Source organism: Aphelocoma coerulescens, chromosome 2, assembly GCF_041296385.1.
Source record: "Aphelocoma coerulescens isolate FSJ_1873_10779 chromosome 2, UR_Acoe_1.0, whole genome shotgun sequence".
Classification (NCBI taxonomy): domain Eukaryota; kingdom Metazoa; phylum Chordata; class Aves; order Passeriformes; family Corvidae; genus Aphelocoma; species Aphelocoma coerulescens.
Genome location: NC_091015.1, coordinates 21,908,455 through 21,928,760, shown reverse-complemented (window position 1 = coordinate 21,928,760; position 20,306 = coordinate 21,908,455). Strand labels below are relative to the sequence as shown.

At 42.0% G+C, this 20,306-nt stretch overlaps 1 protein-coding gene across 7 annotated transcripts in view; it reads right to left on the bottom strand.

Moving 5' to 3' along the window:
• ADAM22 (ADAM metallopeptidase domain 22) overlaps window positions 1-17,946 on the bottom strand; it is a 135,628-nt gene extending 117,682 nt beyond the window's left edge. For all 7 annotated transcript variants that reach the window (XM_069006760.1, XM_069006767.1, XM_069006761.1 and 4 more), the window contains exons 1-2: window positions 17,848-17,946; window positions 17,506-17,675 (exon numbers count right to left, since the gene is read on the bottom strand). In XM_069006760.1, the coding sequence (XP_068862861.1) occupies window positions 17,506-17,675; window positions 17,848-17,905 (228 nt within the window). In that variant the 5' untranslated portion in view covers window positions 17,906-17,946. The remainder of the gene's footprint in view (window positions 1-17,505; window positions 17,676-17,847) is intronic.
• Window positions 17,947-20,306: the final 2,360 nt, after the last annotated feature.

The window sequence follows — 20,306 nt, the reverse complement described above, 5'->3', positions numbered from 1 at the left end:
GTAAAAATATGTCATTAACCAAATAAAATTGCATTGGAACAGACAAAGCAATCTATGATCATGAATAAAGGATCAGTTTTCTGAATCTATGAGACTTATTCAAGAATTCCCAACAACACAGTCTGCGACTCAGAGAACCTCCCCATCTTAACCCATCTACACCATAGGAAACAGCTCTTCGAACTCCCATCCTGGGCAAAACAGAGGAAAGAGAAGTGAGACCTCCCCTGGCTCACACGTTCCTGACACTGACCCTGGACATAGACCAGAGAGAACAGCCGCGACATTACTGGCTTGGTCAGACAACTGAACACTCACAAATCTCACCAGCTCTGCCTGAAAGAAACTGTTCATTCAGACACTCTCATGTAGCGAGGCGATAGCAATGGGCTAAAATATCATAAGCTGCATTTTCTGTAAAGCTCTGACTCACAACACTCTAAAAGATTCCCAAAACTCCAAATCCTAGAGCAGCTACTAAAACCAAACAAAAATGCGTGGTAGAGAAACAGCTTGCTTGCTTGCTTTCCTCCTTTCTTTCTTTTCTTCCTTTCTTTACCATACATCCTCCCCAAATTAGTTCCTTTAATCCAGTCCTGTAACAGGCAAACATGGGAATACTTTATAACTCCCAGCTGCCAGAGACAGAGTTTTATTCTAGTAGTAGTGGAAGAAAATTGTCAGCTATCCAATAGAAATGCAGCAACCCTTGTTTCTAGATCTGAAAACTCCCAAGAAACAGAACAGCCATGTTATTTAACTAATTAATTGGAAAAGCTACTTGGAGACATTTTGGAACAGTATCAACTTTGTTCTTATTTTCTTTCCATTGAAATCTGCACATTAAGATTTGAAGCATTTAGACAGAGGACCTAAGAGGAAACACTGAAGAACCACTTAAAACTCCAAACTACACTTCTCCAAATAAATACAATACAGGATAGCACAAGCGTAACAAATAATTTATTGAAAACTCTGGGAAGCCCAGGACAGGATGGAATAACATGAATCATCCAATTCACTCTTTCTAAAACTACTGGCAGGCTTTTCATAGGCATTAAATCCAGAAGAGCTGAGAATACCAGCTTCCTTGGAAAAGAACAGCAGCAATGAAAAGGAAAGTTGAGGGAATCACAACTTTTTTGTTTATTACATTTTTTAGCTGCCCTACAGCAAAATTTTCTTTTTATGTCTACATATATAAGCACTAGTATTAATAAATAAAAAAGATAACAACCATGAATACATACCCCCAAACAGATGAATCCGTTAAAAAATCCCAGAAGTCAGGACAGTTTCTCTTACTAGGGGATGCTCAGACTGAGGGCCCTCTACAAAAATGCCTGGCTGTGTCATTACTGTGGACATGCATGCAAAATTGCATGACAAGAAACTCCACACATTTACATTACACTTCAGAAGGATGCAGTAAAACTGGAAAGCTCCTTAGAGGGCACATCAATAGATGTAATTCAGTGTCAGATATCCTTTTGGCTACCCCCACTACATTAACCTGCTTTGTAACACAGGCCACCAGGTCTTTCCTAAGTGGTTCTTGTAATTTCTGGATAATTTAAGATCATCTTTTTTGAACAAATGTATCATTTTTGACCAACTGAAACTATATTTTACATATAGTTTACCTTATCTGGGTAAATAATGGGTGGTTAATTACCATCAATATTAAAAGCCTACTTTCTATCAAAAAAGAATAAAAAAATTAAAAAGCAAATAAACAAACAAAAAAAATACACAGCCAGCTGGCATCTGCGATGACAGACACCCACAGAATGTACAGACACCCACAGCACACACGGCACCCACATGCAGGACCATCATTTAGCTGTTTCTGGCCTGCAGCAGCTAGTGCAACCACAAATACAGCAAAAACAACCATCAACAAATTATCACATTACCATTGCTGTTTCTTTTCCACCTCTCAGCCAGCAGAGTCTGCTTTGAATGATTTTAAAATTTCACCTTCTCTTGCTAGACAAGAATTTTCAGGCTGCTGTTCACAAACAGGATGTGACAGGCCAAGAATCAAGTAAGGTACAAGGGACCAATGGCAGTTCTGTCATTCCCTTATTCCACTGCAGCCCGTTTGCTAACCTTAACTAACCTTCATTCATCCACCTGCACTGCAACAACTGCTTTCTGATCAAAGGAATAATGGCAGCCCAGTTTTTTGATTCTCATCATTACATTATTAAACACAAAGAACATTCTACAGCACTTTATTATTCCTGTTTGTTAACAACATAGCTACATATGCTATCATTTAGATCTCTATATTGAGTATAGCCAAGTATTCTACATGGCCATATGCTGGTACCAGAAGAGAATGAGGGAGTAAGAAAGCACATAAAAGCCTAATTTGGATTTCTAAATGTACATATATTACATGTAACCTTTTTCATTAAAATGTATCCATCTCATAGAACGTAAGAGCACAAACTACTCTATTGGTTTGGTTTGGTTTGGCTTTTAACTGCTAGGTATATTGCACCATATCGATTTGGTCTGGGAGATTTCCCCTCTCCAACACATCTCTAAGACAAACTATTACAAGGCTAATGTATTTCTAAGGTGACCCTGGACCACAGTTACTCCCTGACAGAAACTGCTAATGTGGATTTAAGGGAGAAAATACATATTAATAAATTAATATGAAAAACATCACACAGATGTAACCAGTCCCCAAGACACATGATGCAAACCCAGAAACTCACCATTAAGTTTAAGCTCAAGTACAATCAAGTGTATCTCAAGGGTATTTCAAACCTACCAAGATACCAAGACATTCTGGATAGCTCGACAATCTCATCCCTTTCCAGAAATTGCATGCCTTCCTGGTACGTGTTTGTAAAGCACCATCGACTGCACACTGTGGGCTGCTGCCGAAAATGAACAGTTCTGCCCCATCCTGGCCATGTGTTCCCACCTACTCTCCCTTGTCAGATCATGTGGCTAGCTAGAAAGTCAGATCAGCAGCAGAAAATTAATCACCACTTGGAGTGGGCCCGGATTTTGTCAAACAAATAAGCAGATCTAAATAAACCACAAGGTAGATGCAATAGAAAGAAGCCAGAGGGGACACCCAAGAGAGAATGAAGAGGAAGACAGATTCCCCCTTTCAGCTAAAAATCTCATCCAGCGTAACAAAAAACTCCACCTTAAGAATTCCAGACAATGCATTTTTTAGGGTACCAGTTCTTCTAAATATCTGGTTAAGAACCACAAAATAAAGAAACGGATTTTAAAAAGTCTTGGCTCTACATTATCTTTAAGCACATCTACCTGCCCACTCAGTGAATAGGTGAAATTGGTCAGCTGCAAAGGAGCTTACATTCATAGACATATGTCAACAAAAGAACCCAAAAAGAGGAAATAAGTACTTTTCCATCTATACCACCTAAGTCAAGCAGAAGTAACAAGAAAGACACCTGCAAAGGCTTCTCCAAACCACTGAAGCAAGACAATTAATTACCTCATTCAGTTCTCAAACCCAGGAACTCTCTCAGAAATTGCAACAACCATCAGCTGGACAGATCAGTGGCTGACAACTGAGTCATAAAAGAGGAGTTTCTGGAGACCATAAGATGCACTCAATGCAGAACATGAACAAGAGCCAGGAAAGCAGAATCGAACAACTTAATGGAAGAGCACAATGCCATGCCTCCAACACAATCAAAAAGTTCTGAAATTTTTATGTCGAGCAACTGAAGAAGAAAAATACCAGTAACAGCTCTGAAATTAGCTGCAATACTTCAGATGCAATTTCTAGTGGTGCATAAAGTGCACTGATCTGCAAGCCCTGCTACAGAAAATTCTAAGCATCCCATGCACCTAATGCAACTATGCAAGAGGTAACTTCTGTTAAAGATTGTGAAGTTTAAGCATCTAAGTGAATGTCTGAAAGGTATCAGAGTAAATGGAGTGGAAAAGATTATTTCAAATCACTAAGCACAAAGTTATTTTATCTAAAGCAAAGATTAAAAGCTTGAATTCTACAAAAACAAAAGTGGTATGCAAACCTTCCTGCCAAACCAAGAGCAATGTGATTCCAATTATTTTAAATCACCTGCTCCATGCCTCAGGGATCACTGCTGTAATAGAGGAGATGGACAATCAGTACCAAATATGACTATTTATTACTACAAAGAAACACAACAGAATGATGTCCCTTCAGTACTCCTGCTGGGGATCAGCTTTCTCCAGAAACTGGCCCCTAAGAACGAGCATCTGTGAAGGGAACAAATGTACATCACCTACAACCAGCACACATCATTGCAGATCAACATCAGTGCACTGCTCTGGAGGTAACCTTAAACATGTTTCAAAGATTTTCATTTCAAATAGGTCAGATATCCTAACCACCAGTAAAACATTTACAAGCTATGCACTTTCTTTAATAATCAAACTAACAAGAATCTTAAATGGAAAAATTTAGACATTTTCCTCACATTGTGTATAATTAGCTGAGTATTGAAACAGCACAGTAACATGATGACTAATATTTTTTCCTCAAAAAATAAGGAAAAATAATTAAAAATATGTTGTGATGCAATGTGCAATTCCTCAGGTTTCTTCTTCCGAAGTATACTTTAAATAAAGCACTTAAGATGCTTTTAAATAAGTTTTGCTGGAAGAGATTACAAAAAAAATTCTGTCAAAAAAGAACAGTCTTCTGTAAAAAAAAATTGAGGAGAAAATCCTATTTATATGTTTGCCCTTTGATGTACAGAATTTTATATTTACTTCCATTTATAGCATTGTCGTTTCTAATTAAAAGATTCTGATCAAATTTGTAGACTTGAAAGAAAAGCATCAAGAGAATCAAGAGATAAAATACTACAGGATGTTCCAGGAAGAAAGAAGTTTAAAAGTGTATTTCAGAGCTTGTAAGAACAATGAAATTTTATAGCAGACATTTGGTGAGTCAGTCACATTTTCAAAGTAACAGATTCCTTAGATATTAATTTAATTTCACCCCCCCCCATTTCATAGAACAGAAACCTCAGCTTGTTGACAATCCCTTAAGTGTGTATGAAATAATATATCTTAAGTTCAGATAAGCCAATGAAAAATCAAAATAAATATAATCATGAAATTAAATGAAAAATGTACTAAAAATGTTATGTAGATTTACCTACATTTGCTGTTTTGAAAATAATCATTACAAGTAAATTTATGCTAGAGTAGAGAAATACAGTGCCAATTAGCACACTATAAAAGGACACATAAAATGTACACAATCTGTAATGACAATTTTCAGCCTCAATTTTGTTGTAATAAATCTAGAGTTATGCAGTATATTGTTGCTTTATGTAAAATAAGAAATCTGTTCAAAAACTTACTTTTTTACTTGTACTGGGAAGAAACAAAAAATTAAAACTTTGCTTAGAGACAAATTTCAGAAATAAGCCTAGGTCTAGTATGAAAAATATGTATCCCAAGTAAAAGAATCTTCTTTAAGAAATACACAATAAAATATAACTGCAACATGATGCAACTGCAACATGATTTTTCCTCAGGCCTTCTCTATTGTCATTTGCAAATACCTAATTTTAATCAAAAGTTTAGTATCACTGAACTGGATCCACATATCACAGCATATTAAACAGCTGCAAAATCTCTTTTTCTTTACTTTCCCTAGCATTCTCATAATATTTATAGGTACTCATTTACTGTATTAATCATCATTGTTTGACATTCTTCATGCAAACTCTCTCTTTTTATCCAATGCATAAATCTAAATATCTTTGGGGCATTTGGTGGGGCGGAGTTTATTTAATGAAAAAACTGCAGAACAGAACCATGGTTTGATGGAGACGCTTTTACAACTACCTCTTTGGGGCACATTAGTAAATCAGTTATTTATTCTGAGGAAAAGCTAGAAATAAGAAAACATTTTAATAGATCCATGTTCATTTTTTAATCCTGGATCACACATCTGTTCTCCATGCCAAGTGAGGGTGGAGCACAGGGAGAGCTAAACACCGTAAGCTAGAGTGCAGTGCCAAGGCCCAGTTCACTGTGGTCGTAAACATGACCTAAAATAGCTTTTCTGCATACAAACATCACAGTATCAATGAACTCAAACTCAGAAACAAGAGCTACTTGTACCTCTAAAATGCCAGTAATTAGTTTTTCCAATAGGAAATAAAAAAGAAAAAAAAGGGGAAAAAAAAGGAAAAAAAGCAACCCTATTTTGTTTGTTTATTTGAACACAGCAACTGTTTGAATTTACTTAAGATATATGGGGGAACAGCACCAGGGAAACAAGTCCCGAGCACAAACTAATGCAATGCAACATGTTACACAGGTGTCACTGCTGCAGAGTCAGTGCCTGGGTAGCAGCATGGATCCCTCTGAAGTCCTGCAGAGGACACTCGAAAGCTTCTCTTCCTGCTCTCCTTCCTCACCTCCACTTCATCTTTCTCAAAAACTCACCCAAGGTTAAATGTTAAATGGAATAGTGAAGACAGGAAAACTATCGGGCTGTCACTGCTAGAAAATTTAGCATGGGCTTCCATTTGATCTCACACATCTGATATGAGTAACTGAATGGGCAAGATGTTGCTTCCCACTTGTTTCCAGCACCAGTAAAGCCCCATGGCACTGGATCTCACACTCGTGCTTTTAAGTGTAGAGGATGATGTTAATTTGATTCTAAAATTTTGTTTACAACTTTTGATTTCCTATGAGACTAATTACTGCAAGTCTTCAAATCACTGTGAAAGGAAGAACTGCAAGAACTTTGGGGAAGTCGAATTTTTTTTTTTCCCCTTTTTCTGAAAGGGAAGCAGGAAGGATTCATGTATAAAAGGTTACATACAACTAAGGTGCAAGAGGTCTTAAATACACCACTGCGGGGGCAAAACCAGAAAATTGGTGACTGTTCAATCTCATGTTTTTAAAAAGCACTCAATAAGGTTCTTCATCAAATACTAATGGCTAGGGATGATGTGTGATCAAATAGGTTGTTATAAGTGTGATTAATCAAGTACAGGGTTACATATAGAAAACAAAAAAAAAGTCACTAATTAAAACTTGCAAAGTTCAGAATCTTTTCCTCCCCTAATTCATACAAAATGTTGATGACCACTGAAGATCACACTTCTAAAACTAAGACAAGGAACAGAGCAAAGAGAGACTCACCCTGTGACCCAGAAACACCAGTTTCCATTGCTCCCCACAGTGACTGTAGCTTTCAGAAAGCCAGCTCTAACAAGAAAAGCAATGTACTGGCATGTCTAGGAGTCAGAAAAAATACTACAGCAGCAGTAGTGCAACGTATTCCATCTGTATCACTCAGCAGCCCTGGACCTGGCTGCTATCAGAGGGGAAAACAACTTCCTTGTGAAGAAATACGAGATCAGAGGGCAAGGACTCCAACAAGGACAATCTATCCTCAGTGAAATACCTCTCTCCCTGGCAGTTTCAAGAGGGCAGAACCCAAATGAGCCACTACTCGTGCACAGCTGCAGAGTGAGAGGCAAACAACCGACACACCACCCATCTGCAGCGGGACAGAACACAAAACAAGGGCAGCAACACACGCGCCATGGGCAGCCCTTGAGCGGGAACCCATCTGGATCCCTGTGTCATCTCTCTGCAGAAAGGACTATTGTCCAAGAACACCATTTAGGCAAGAAGGAAAACTCAACGGATCCAACAGTCAGCAGGAGTGAAGGCATTTCCTTTGCTGAAGCAGATGGTGCCTTGAGGTCATTTTTAGCTACATGTTTTCCAAGCTCTGAAAGGAATCAATAACATTTAAAGGCCCCCGTTTTTGCATCTCTTGTAGTCTTCAGAAATGAAGGAACAGAGTTTCACTGTGAGAGAAATCTACAAAAACCTTCCATTAAGCCACCTTTACATTACAAATAAAGATTTCAAATGTAGTAAAAACATTCCACACTAACTTTGCTCCTTTATACCAGTTTCAGTGACCACACCTTTTTTTCAGCAACACAGTGACATACTCCAAACATTTCCAACTGGTCTTACATCTAGCTTGTTGTAGTGGTTTGGTCTAAAATACTCATTACTGTTTATCTTCTGTGAGATAAGAATTAGGAGAAATGCAAAGCAGGCACCAACTTGAATGAATATAAGGAAGTTTATTAACAGACCTAAAAGAAGAAAAGAAAAAAAAATTATACCACCTTTAGAACTCTCCTCCTCCCCCCACCTTCCTCCCTTCTCCCACTGACAATGTAAAGACAACCCTTAAGATGTTCAGTCTGTTTACCACTTCCATAATAACCTTGTTCAGTCCACTTAGAAAGAGAAGTCTCTTTTTGCTCATGCTATGAAAACAGTATCACACCGAGACAGCCACCCACTTCCAAATATTGTTCAGTCCATTTAGGAAGAGGAGTCTCTCTGCTTGCGATGTGAGTCCCTTCCCCCGACTTGCAGCTTTTCCCGCAACTGCTTTCGAGGGTCCACTCTTGAAAGTTTTTTGGGGTACAATTTTAAGGTTGAGCTGTTCAGAAACAAAAAAAACAGAGGCCCTTCTCCTTCCCTGGGAGCAAAGGGTCTTCCTCATCTTCATCGTTAGGACTATCTCTGGGAGCATCTCTAGGAATTGAGGTTTTTCTCCTTTCCTCTTTGGAGCAAAAGTCCTCATCTGGTTCATCTGGTTCATCTCTCTCTGTCCAAACTTCTCATGAAATTACAGCTGTGGCAGCATCTGCCTATTGCTTACGAGTTGAACACTCCACCCCCCATATCTTCATGAAATTACAACGGGATACTCTGATATATCATAGCTTCACAACAGACTTTCAGCTTTAAGCATCTCCTCTCTCTCTTCCCTCAGGTTTTCAGCTCTTCACAGCACTAAAAGGGTTAATCTCACCTCGGCCTTGCAGCTGGAATGTGGCTTATCGCTGTTGGTCACTGACCTCTGCCGGACAGCGGTGCCGCTTTGCTGAATCTCGGCCGCAGTGGAGGGGGGGGGTTCCGAGCCGCTCCGGCTGCCCACGGCAAGGCAGTGGGGGGGGGGGTTCCACGGCTGGAACAGGCCCATGGCTCCAGGCTGGCCATGGCCCGGCCCGGCCTGGCCCAAGCAGGGCCTGGCCGGGCCCACTGGCCCCCGCACAGGACCCGCAGCCACCTGTCCCAGCGCCGGAAACAAGAGAGAGCTGGGGTGGGAGTTTGTCTGTTCTTAAGTGTGGATCACAGAGGCGGTCACAACTTTAAGTGGCTTAAAGAATTGTCCATATTCAAACTGGCCAGCTGATAGGTTCTATCAGGTCCCAGAGGAAGCTGGAAGCACTCCTTAGCAAGGATATCCCTTCCGGGACTATGCTTGCTAACCTATGACACTTGTATACAAATGAAAGCTTACTACCAAAAGATTAGCTCTGCCCACTGAAAGTGACAAGCACTTTCTAACACCTAAAGCCTACCAACACGGTTAACTTATGCCAGAAATGGACCTCAAGCACCAGCACAAAGTTTACTAACATCTTGTCTTCATCAGAGGCTAAGAAGAGCTTGACAAAACTTGCAGACTCTTAGGCATGCCAATACATTGCTCAATCAATTCCACAGATAATACTTTTTAAATATGACTCAACCTCTACATTCAAGTATCAAAGTTCTGCTTCAAGTTGAAAAGTGCAAAAAAACCAAATTTCAAAACTCCTTTTCCCCTTGATACAGCCTAGTAGATCAAAATGAATCAACATTTTCACTGTATATATTTTCTGAAACAACTGATGGATTTTTTTCATTCCCACAGAATTTCAGGGGTTGAAATACTCCAAGGAGACATTTCTGGAACAGAGTGTATTCCTACATACTCCTATTATTCTGGGCAATTTTTGAGCTGTAAGTCAGGGCTGTATCCTCCACACTCCTATACATCACACTTTCATTAGAAGGCATTTACCCACACAAATTTTTCTAAACTTTGTATTAATACCACATTCTGGAGTATGCTTTTTCTAAAGCATGGTCCCTTGCTACAGTCTTTTGGTCTGGTCATACCCATTTCACTTAAAAACAAGGAAGAGAGAGAGACTTGAGAGTGAATTTAGTATAGGCAGACAAATCAGAGCTGGCCAAATTATCAGATGTATCACCGAATTTCACTGAGGGAAAATACTCAGCAGCAATGCCATGCTTCCTAACCTACTTTAACCAAATCCAGTTGTCAAGCTGGACTCCTAGTGACTCAACAGTTAAAACAGCTCTATGTCATTTGCCGCTTTCTGTGATTGCTACATAATTCTTTAATTTCAGGCGACACTGGCTTTCCATTTGGACTTACCCAACCAGCCAAGCCCCATCACAGTAGTGCATGCCACAGCCTGGCAGAACACACCCTGACCATGTGTACAGGCACTTGAGCCACCTTTGCTGTTCAGTGCTTAACATAAAGTTTCTGGGAAAAAAGCATAAGGCTTCCCTCACACAGTCCTCCCACTAAAGTATTAAAAGCTTCACAGATGTAATCTTCAATGTCCAAAGCTCTCATCTGCACTGAACATGCTTCCATCTGAAGAGAGTGATGTTGTTCCACATCCACACTTGGCTGTGGCTCAGGACAGCTGCTGCTGCACAGTTCATCCCTACAGCAATGATTTTTCCTCTTCAGATTAATGCAACTATTGCAGTGGCTTCAGAAGAGTACTATCACAGAGCATCTGCAGCTATGAAGAGCAAAATTTCATCTGACAGGTCTCTGCAATCCTGTATGTGCTCCAGAAGACATCTCCACAGAACAGTGTATCCATACACTATCTAGAAGACCACTGGCAAGCCAAAGGAAAGAAGGTAACTAGAGGGGCGTTGAAGGCTTTCTTGTCTGAAAGTTTTCCACAGACAATAATAGCAAATTCGGCATTGTTTAAAATAAATTACATAAGTCAAAACTAGAGGAAAGGAAGACAGGATGGAGTCACAGTGATTTCTGGAGATGTTAAATACAGCAGTTTTGGTTAACATGCAAGAAACAAACAATTACACTATTTCTGGAAAATACAATACTGAAAAAATTTTATCTGGTGACAAGAACATTGAACCATATCAGTAGATTAAGAGAAAGAGATATTGCGTAGGCAGACACGACAGTCCTGTATCCAGTCTTTATCCTCTGACAGTATTGGACTTCACCCTCTACATCCATAGCTATCCAGACAGAGAATACACATGGGCCTGGGCTGGCAACCAAGTCATCTGACAACACGTGAGTACTTCCCAGGAAGCAGAAGAGCAGTCTACATGGGAGGAGAGGCAGCCTTGGCTCAAAACCATGGGAGTGGAAGAGAAGGATCCTTGCCTTCCATCCTCTCCAGGGAGAGAAACCCAGTGGGAGGCAGCACCAAGTGGAAGGACCACAAACCTCAACAGAGCTGAATGGAGAGGGAAAAGCACTGAGCCAGTGCTAGCTAGAAGAACCCACAATTTAGAGAGCTGAACCTTATCAGGCTTTTGAAGGTTTTATACAGTTTGATTGACCTTTAAGCAGTGTTTGACAGGATAACTGTGATAATGTTTTCACAAAGCAGAGCCCTAAAAAAAGTTGTTAGTTTTGAGTCACTTAAAGACTGGTATGATTATTGGGAAAACTACAAAAGGGACCTGGACCAGAAGGATAATATATCTACCATGACCTTTTAAGACATATGTCCATAATGCTCTTGTGGCAAACGTTTCAGAGTGAATGTTAACTTCACATGTAGCTCCTCCAGAATATGGCTAAATGTCATCAAAGTTTATCATGACACTGCTCAGGATGCAACACGCTTCTACACCATGCATGTGTTATAGCTGATACAGCTGATGACACTATAGGGGTCCCAAAACAGGTATACAGTGAAACAGTGTCAGAAAGAGTACTCGGTGTCATCCTGCACTCAGAGGCACCAACACAGACCAGGAGTGAATACAGATACATTCATCAACAGAGCTAGAAAGGACTCCTCTGTCAGACTTTGCAGTTACTACATTGATCGTGGCAAGGAGCAAATGTTAGGAAAATACTCTCTATACAAATTGTTACATCTGAGCCTTTAAGATCCTTTTTGGCTGTATATAAGCCTGTTTTTGAGGCTAAGCCATAGCTTCAGGAATATCTCTCTTTTCCAGTTGGCTGTTGCATAAGCATGAGAAGATGACACAAAACAACATGAACTCTGAAGCAGAGGCAACCAGAGATTTTTTGCTGGATGATTTTTTTGGACTTACACATTTACTGTCATAACAAATCTCATTATCAAGCAGGGAAAGACTTTTCCTGATATCAGCTTGCAAAGCAGGATAAATGAGGAATTTGAAATATTCTTTGCCTATAAAATACCAAAACACACTATGAATAACTTATAAATAAAGGTGTACCTGAAAGTGCCTCCTACATCAGAAATCAAAGGACATTCTAAATGCCCTTACATCATTTGACACAAAATCTATAGCAAAGCTTGGTCTTCAGCAGTTTTTTTCCTCTTCAGGAAGGCAAGACCTGCATCAAAAGTATGAATATTTTAACCATCATTCACATATTCATAAAATATTGCTATGTTGGTGAAGTATCTTATCATACTGCAGAACTGCATACACTGAACATACAGTAAAGTATCACGCACATTTTGCCTAATGACTTACAAACCCTACGGGGCAACAAGGCAGGAAGAAAACCAAATTCAGCAAGAAACCAAATGCATGTTATTACTCACTGTAGCCCCTTTCCCAGTTTAGCCTCCTCCTCTTTGGTTTTGTGTTAGGATGATCGAAAACTGTGCCTGTTTCTCCAAGAGACAGCAGTCATTTGATTAAGTGGGCAGAAAAGAACTTTTTTAATCAGGCAATTTCTCATGACACTTCTCTTTCCAAGAGTTACCATCCATCAGTCCCAAACTCTAGAGATATTTTATAAGCCACTCAATGGTCAGAACTCTCGTTTTTAAAGAAAAAAAATTACTGTTCATTGGAGCTACCCAAGACAGTAACTTACAGCACCAGAAGTTGACACCATCAGAACAGAAAGCAAGAGTCAGCATTTTCAGAAGCACCTGCAAAGAACAGGGATATCCTGTTTGAAGACTAGAGTGAGATGACAAGAAATAAGAGAATCCAATAGCAAAGACTAGTCAACACCTGAAAAACTAATGAAGATTTCAAATCCAAGCGCAAGCAGAGCTATGCAAACTCAGCATGACAGCGCAAAGCTGCTCTGAAATTGATTATTAGCAACAAGAAATCATCTAAGAAATCTGCAAGCCATGATTCCAAATAGGTGATGCAACTGTATAATTTGGTCACAAACAATGCAGGCTGTGGGAGACAAATAAGTTCTTTACTGAAAACTACTAACTCACTCTGGACTACAAACAAGAAGCACTTCTGTCTCCAGATGCAGCTCAGTCCTGGAGCCCCTTCAGGCCCAGCTCCCTACAACCAGGTTGTCCCTTTTACTCTCTCAGAAGTAATCCAGCATACCTTCATGAAAATGGGCAATGAGCAAGTGAAAAACACCTTGAGAAACAGAAATTGCTGTATCATGAATGTCTTGCACAACCAGCAGAGACGAGTGAATCTCTGTCCATAGTAGGTCAGAACCTTGCTCCCACTGAAAATCATTGCAAATCTCACAAATTTCCATGTAACACCCAGATATATTAAAAATGGATAATGCAACGAGAGCTGCAAGAGGAACAACGTTGTCCCTTAGATTGTGTGTGCAGACCTACAGCATGACCACAAAGTGCTGGCCCTAAGCAGAACGGGGACACTTGCTGGTGGTGAGTGGCAATCTCTGCTGAGAGCATGATCGCTGTCAAGTTATACCCCGGGCTGAGGGAAGACATCTGTTAGGTGAAGGCATGTAGTGGTCTGGTACTTTAATCTTCAGCTGGAAAATGAATCTCATCTTCCCAACCAGAACACTTGATCCACTAAAAATTATTAAGGAAAAGGTTCTCCAGGCCAGGTGCTGATGTAAATCATAAACCCAAGTTTGCAAAGACGTACTTTGTGCTTTGTTTTGCTCTCCTTCACAGGCAGAAGGACAGACACAGGCAGTGGGGAGGGATGCTTACACATTCCCACATTTTAACAAAGAACACGTCTGCACAGTATTGGCTAAAGGAACTTGTGGTTTCCCACGTGCTTCTTACAATACCAAAACATGGCTGAAGGCACAGAGTTAAAAGGTTCCTTAAAAATGTCCATGGTGGGAACTTTCCTTCTTTTAAACACAAAAATCTTAGATTAGCCTTCACTGAATGTCCCTGACATAGAGGACTCTCATCTTCTAATACACTTACTTATGCAGCAGTAAATTAGGTGTCCATTGCTAAGATCCTGGATTGCATTAATGATAATATTAGTGTATTTTTAGCTATATCTTACCTTGGTTATTCTATACAGTAAGTGCTGTGCAGCTGCTAACAGGCCCCCTTTGGGGAACAGAGAAATTGAAATACAGGAGTGTCACAGATACTAGTAGTTACTCTATTCTGCAATGGAATTAAAAGCAGAAACCCAAAGTCACATGAATTCTCCAACGTACACTATATATTGTACACTAAAACATTAATGACATGAAAATATAATAGCCTACAACATTTGCCTTGTGCTGTGTTCTGAGGTTCAGCAATCTTGGACAACTACAATTGTGAGCATATTAATTATGTTTTTTAAGCAATTACATTCTGGCTTTGTAAGATGAGTATATAGACTATTTCCTTCACTATTTAGTACTAAAGCATGCACATAGAGAAGTCACTCAACTCTTATGGCAATGGCCCAAAAACCCCAAAACAAACAAAATAGACAAAGTTGCTAGAGAAAAACCTCAACAAATGCTGAAAACAAACCATAAATTTTTAGAAATCTGCCATCCATCACTTCCCAGTCACTTGTGCCTTCAATTATCTCCTTTCACCCCCTTTTCTCGTATTACACTCCTCTGGCTCAACTCCATCCTGAGCTTGTTTTAAAACCCCTGATCTGCAAAGGCCATGCTTTTTTTCCACATGATCATCTTCATTTCCCTTTGTGTAGTTCTGAACTCAGGCTTGCATCCTTCTTGTTCAACTTCTGCCCTTTCTGCAGCTAAAGCTTTCATCCAGGAATTAAAGAAATCCAATCCGATTTAGTGCGGCTTCGTTCTCTCCAGCTTATCTCTCTCTCTCCCCCCCTTTTATCTTTATCCGATTCAAAACACAACTACATTGTTCTACATTAATTCAACATTAATTCAACTACAGCCTTGTTGTCTAGTCCTCTGGCTGCACCTTCCCATTCAGGTATCTGTTTTTCTAGACATGGTTGCTAGTCCTTCACTCACTGGAGATTCTTCTTGAATGTTTTTACCTCCTCCAAGAAGCATCCTCCCTTAACTAATCCAGAAGGCCCTTAGCTTTGGTTTGAAATCTCTATTCAAGAGCAGCTTTTTTAACTCTCATATATGGCTATTCAAAGACTATTAGCAATGGATAGAACATGGAGACAGTCAGAGTGTATTTAATCATAAAAAATCCAAATACATATGGAAATGTTATTGATGGAGAGAACACCTCTGTTCCCCTACTCTTTATATGTCACTGTTAACTCTTCAGGGCAGGCATGGATGTCTCTTCGTGTATGAGCAGAATCCAGCATCTTTATAGTTCATGTGACATTCACCAGACACCCAAAAGCAACCATAAAAGTTAACTCTCTGAACTTAGTCCATAACTTTGGTAAGTACCTTTTTAAATGCAGCTCCACCAGTTAAGCAAAGTCAGCCATGCTGCTGGTCCATTACCGCCAAGCTGACTCAGATCCCTGGGCAAGGGATGCAATATCCTGCAATTAGGATGTAACCATGCTCTGTGCCAGAATCACAGAAAACCTGTACTGCTTCACTCGGTTCAGCCTGCTTGGCAATTTTCTTTGTTCAAAGCACTGTCAGCTACTGTATCCTTCCATGCATAACAACCACCAGATACCATGGGAGAGGCTGGGAATATTTTAAGCTGCAGCAGGGAAACCTCTTGATCAGTAATAAAAGTTGTAGTAGCTTTCACATTTACATCAGAGCTTTTACACATTTACATTGGTTTACTGTGAAGGCTGTTGTGAAATAAACGTATTTAACTCTTTTCAAACCACCTGTGTTACTCTTTTTTTTTCTGCTTAAAGTAATATTCATACTAACAACTTAACTAGATGAAGACTTGAAAATTTTATGAGCATAAGATTTGGTGAATAAAAGCTGAGACATTCAGAAAAAAAAACATTAATTAGCAGTTTGTTATGTAAGATCAGTATTTTAATCCTAATACTAAAGCCAAATGCAACCATTACTAAGTTTAAAACAGACATGTCACAAAGTGTTTGAACTTGTGACTCTTCAAGGGTCTTCAAAGAAACCTGAAATGCCTAGAGGATTTTTTCTTCTTTTTTAAGCAAAGCATTATGAACTTTGAGAATCCTATTTTATTGTACTATAAATATGGTCTTCATATCTGAAAACTCTTAACATAGAGTAAGTTACATTCAGAGGCAAATACATATGCTATGAAGAGCTTGTTTGTTATTTGACTACACAAAGAGAATACAAGTTGTCAGTTCTTATACTGCATGGATTATAAAAAAGACATATGAGACAATTTTTTCACATACGTTGCTTCTTAAACACACAGTAGCCAATTAGAAAAGGAGGAAACGGAGGCCTGCAACTCATCTTGGATGTCAGCAGTTACCTCAAATGCTCATATTTTATGTTCTTCATCTATAACAACATGGACTCAATGTTTTCTTCCTGTAGATGTAACAGCCATATATCACCTCAAACAAAAGGGGTCAAGATGAAAATCACTGTATTTTAATAAAAAATGAGGTTATTAAAAGTTATAAGGATTGGTCTTCATATAACAGAAATATGTTTTTTAATACAAACAGTGCCAGGTTAATGGCAATGATCTTAGAGGTCTCTTCCAACCTTAGTGATTCTATGATTCCATGGAATTTGAAAATATACCCCGGGTATATTGGGTAGCAGGCAATATGTATGTTAAATCCTGTGTTTAGTTCACATGTTACATTTCAAGCAATTCCCTTCCGACATCCAATTTCTATTTTTAAAATCACATCCGAGTCCACAGAACACAAACCCACCCTGCCCACGCTTCAGCCAGAAGCCGAAATTAAGCCGCAGCGTTTCAAGCCCGGCTGTCGCAAAGGCACTGCAACTTTCATTTTGGGTGCCCCGGCCGCCGCAGGCAGCGGGGGCTGTGCCCGCCCGGGCCCCCGCTGATGGTCGGGGGACGGCATTAACAGGCACGGGGACCTTTTTAACTAATTCGGGCGCCCTTGCACAGGACTGGCATTCCCAGCGCTCCCGCGGGAAACCGAGCCGCGAGTCTGGCCGAGCATCGCTTTGCACCGAGCGTTATCCTTCGGCGGTGCAAACAAACACCCTTGGCGGAGGGTGCGGCGAGGCTCCGCACCGCCGGCCCCGCTGCACCGCCGGCCCCTCTCCCCCCGCCCGGCGCTCACCTGTGTCCGCGCCGCCTCGCTCCGCACCCGCGTGCTCAGCGCCGGCCACCGCGCCCCGCCGCCGCCCTCGCCGGAGACCAGCCGCAGGGGCCTGATGCTCTCTCGCTCCGCGAAGGGGCTCTCGCCCCGCCGCCCCGCTGTCGCTGTCGCCGCCGCCGGCCCGGCGCCTCCTGCGCAGGGGAGAGGCACTGTCACCCGGCTGCGCCCCCGCCACCGGCGCGCAGGCTGGAGCGGGGGCTCCGTTTCCATGGGGCTCCGCAGCAGCCTCGGCGCGGCGTACCCCGCTTCCCACCGCCGCCCCCGCCCCGAGCGCGGCGCCGCTGCCCCGCGACGGCGACTCACCTGGGGCCGCTGTCAGGGCGCCGAGCGCCAGGCAGAGGAGGCAGGCGGCAGCCCCCATGGCGCTGCCCGCCGCCCCGCTCGCCGCCGAGCGCCGCCGGCTCCGCGCCTGCACGGGCGGGGGGGGGCTGCGGGGCCGCGGCTGCCGCGGGGCCGGGGCTGCCGAGCTCCGCCCCGCCGCCGCGCCGAGCCCCCTGCCAGCGAAGGAGATGGCGAGAGCCGGCGAGGCTCTCCGCAGAGCCCGCTTGGAAGAAGGAAGTGCTGGGAAATGTAGTCGTTTGCCAGGGCGTGAGGGAGCGGGGCGATACCGGAGAGGAAGCCCCGGAGCCCGGGCAGCGCCGCAGGGATTCCGCAGTCGCCCCCGCCCCGTGGGGCCGCCCCGGTACCGCACCGCTCCGGGGCTGAGGGAACCCCCGCCGCAAAACTTGCCTTCACTGACAGCTGCGGGTGAGGGCGGGGGCTCTCTGGGGAGGAAGCCGGGGCGTTTTCCCTCCCTCCCTGCCCCTACCGCCGTCAGCCCCTCTCTCCTCCTTTACGTGTTCATTTTCAGAGCAATTTCATTTCCTTCTCTATGACCTTTTTTCTTCCTTTCTTAAATTTCTGCTCTCTCCCCGCTCTTTTAAGAAAGAGAGTAGGAAAGGATTACAACGCAGAATCATTCCTCTCACGTTACAACACGCTCTCCTGGACGAAGCAAGAAACAGAAGTGTCAAGAGTCCCCACGATGCCCGTTCCCTGAAAGGCGAAGATTATTCTCCCTCAGCGGAGGGATGGCTGCATCTGCAACCCAATTCTACACTCCCACCTACCGGGAAGCCGAGAGCAGCAGTGCTGCCTCTCAGCACGGTGTATCTCACCTTCCTTAACTACATTTCTTTAAGAAAATGGGACAAGAGTGGCGAGCGCCTGAGGCACCTCTTTCCCCGCCGTTTTCCGAAGGGGCGATAGCAAGGACTGCCATGGCACGCAGTTGAGGTGAGTGGAGAGAGGAGGACGGATGTCAGGACAGCGACAGATGCAGCTCGCTACCGACCCAGGCAAGAGAATACAAGGTCTAGCAACCCACTGCAAGGCTTGTACCAGTTGTAAGCACATAATAAAGGAGGAGGTGGCATCACAGATACTGCCACTGAAAGCTGCTGCTCGTTGTAGTCTCAAAGATTAAAAGAACAAACAAACAAAATATCTTAAAGCCCTTATGCAGATGAATATTCATTGCACTGCTTGCACCGCCAACAGCCAGGACACCCGGCACCTCCATTCCTTCTCTTAGGAGAGTTTCCACCCGCCGGGCTGCCTTCTGCCTTCCGTGGGCTCCCCCCGGGAAGGACCGTGCTCCGGGCACAGCGGCTCGGGAGTGGCTGCCTGGGTCCCCGGGGCCACCCACCTGGGAATGCCGGCACTCCTGGCCCGATTTCTCTGTAGGGCTTATCTTACTTACACCTATCATCTTATTAAACGAATAAACTAGAGGATAGATGAAGGAAATTCAGTTTCTTGCAATTTGCTTCCGTGATATGAAAACAGAAGATAACTGCCGAGTATTGCATTTGCAAATATGTAGTAACTTTGAGGAGAAAGTGGCTAGTAAGTTTTAATGCTGTCCTGCTTGCACTGCAGTCCGGCACTACAGGAAAGATGGAGTATTACCTCAAAGTATCCATTAAATCCTGAAGCAGCTGCTGAAACAGTGCAAAATTAGGTTATAAAGATTCTGCTGTGGGGTGTCAAAAAGGCCATGGATGAGATGGGTAAAGAAAATGAGAAAGTGCTATTTTATAGCAAAAAAAAAAAAAAAAAAAAAAAAAAAAAAAAAAAGTATAATAATGTGATGCTTCAATCTTCTTACAAAAGTCATAAATCCTTACATTTCAGGCTGCAGCCAACCCCTACAGTTATTTCAGTTAGACCAAACTTTCCCCACTGGCACACTATTTCACAGCTGCTTCTGTCAGTATTTCTGTGAGAATTCATGACATTGGGTATACATTACACCCGTTCAGCAGTAGATACACAGTACGGTTATACACTCATTTCCTGGATCAGTACATCATATATTTCTTTTTTCTCTTGCTTACCAGTGCTCAGATTTAGTGTAGGTGTTACACATGGAAGGTTCACCAACCCAGCAGCAGCCAAGGCTTGGCTGTTTTATGCTAACAACTATGAATTCAGAGTTTTATCCAGTCTGCACGCTCAGCGGATATGGTGAGGTATGATACATATGTTTCATAAATGCAGTCCTTTTTTTAGTATGCCAACTCTATTTTTGGTCAAACCTTTCACTAATTTTAAGAATAATATTTATAACATTTTTTTTTTTTTAGAAATACAGCCAACTAATACAAAGATCTTTATCTTTTTTTTATCACATTTTTATCACATATTAAAAGTGTGTGTGCTAGAAGCAATTAGCCAAAACAGAGCTGAAAAAGGTTTTACATGCCTCTCCTCGCAAACCT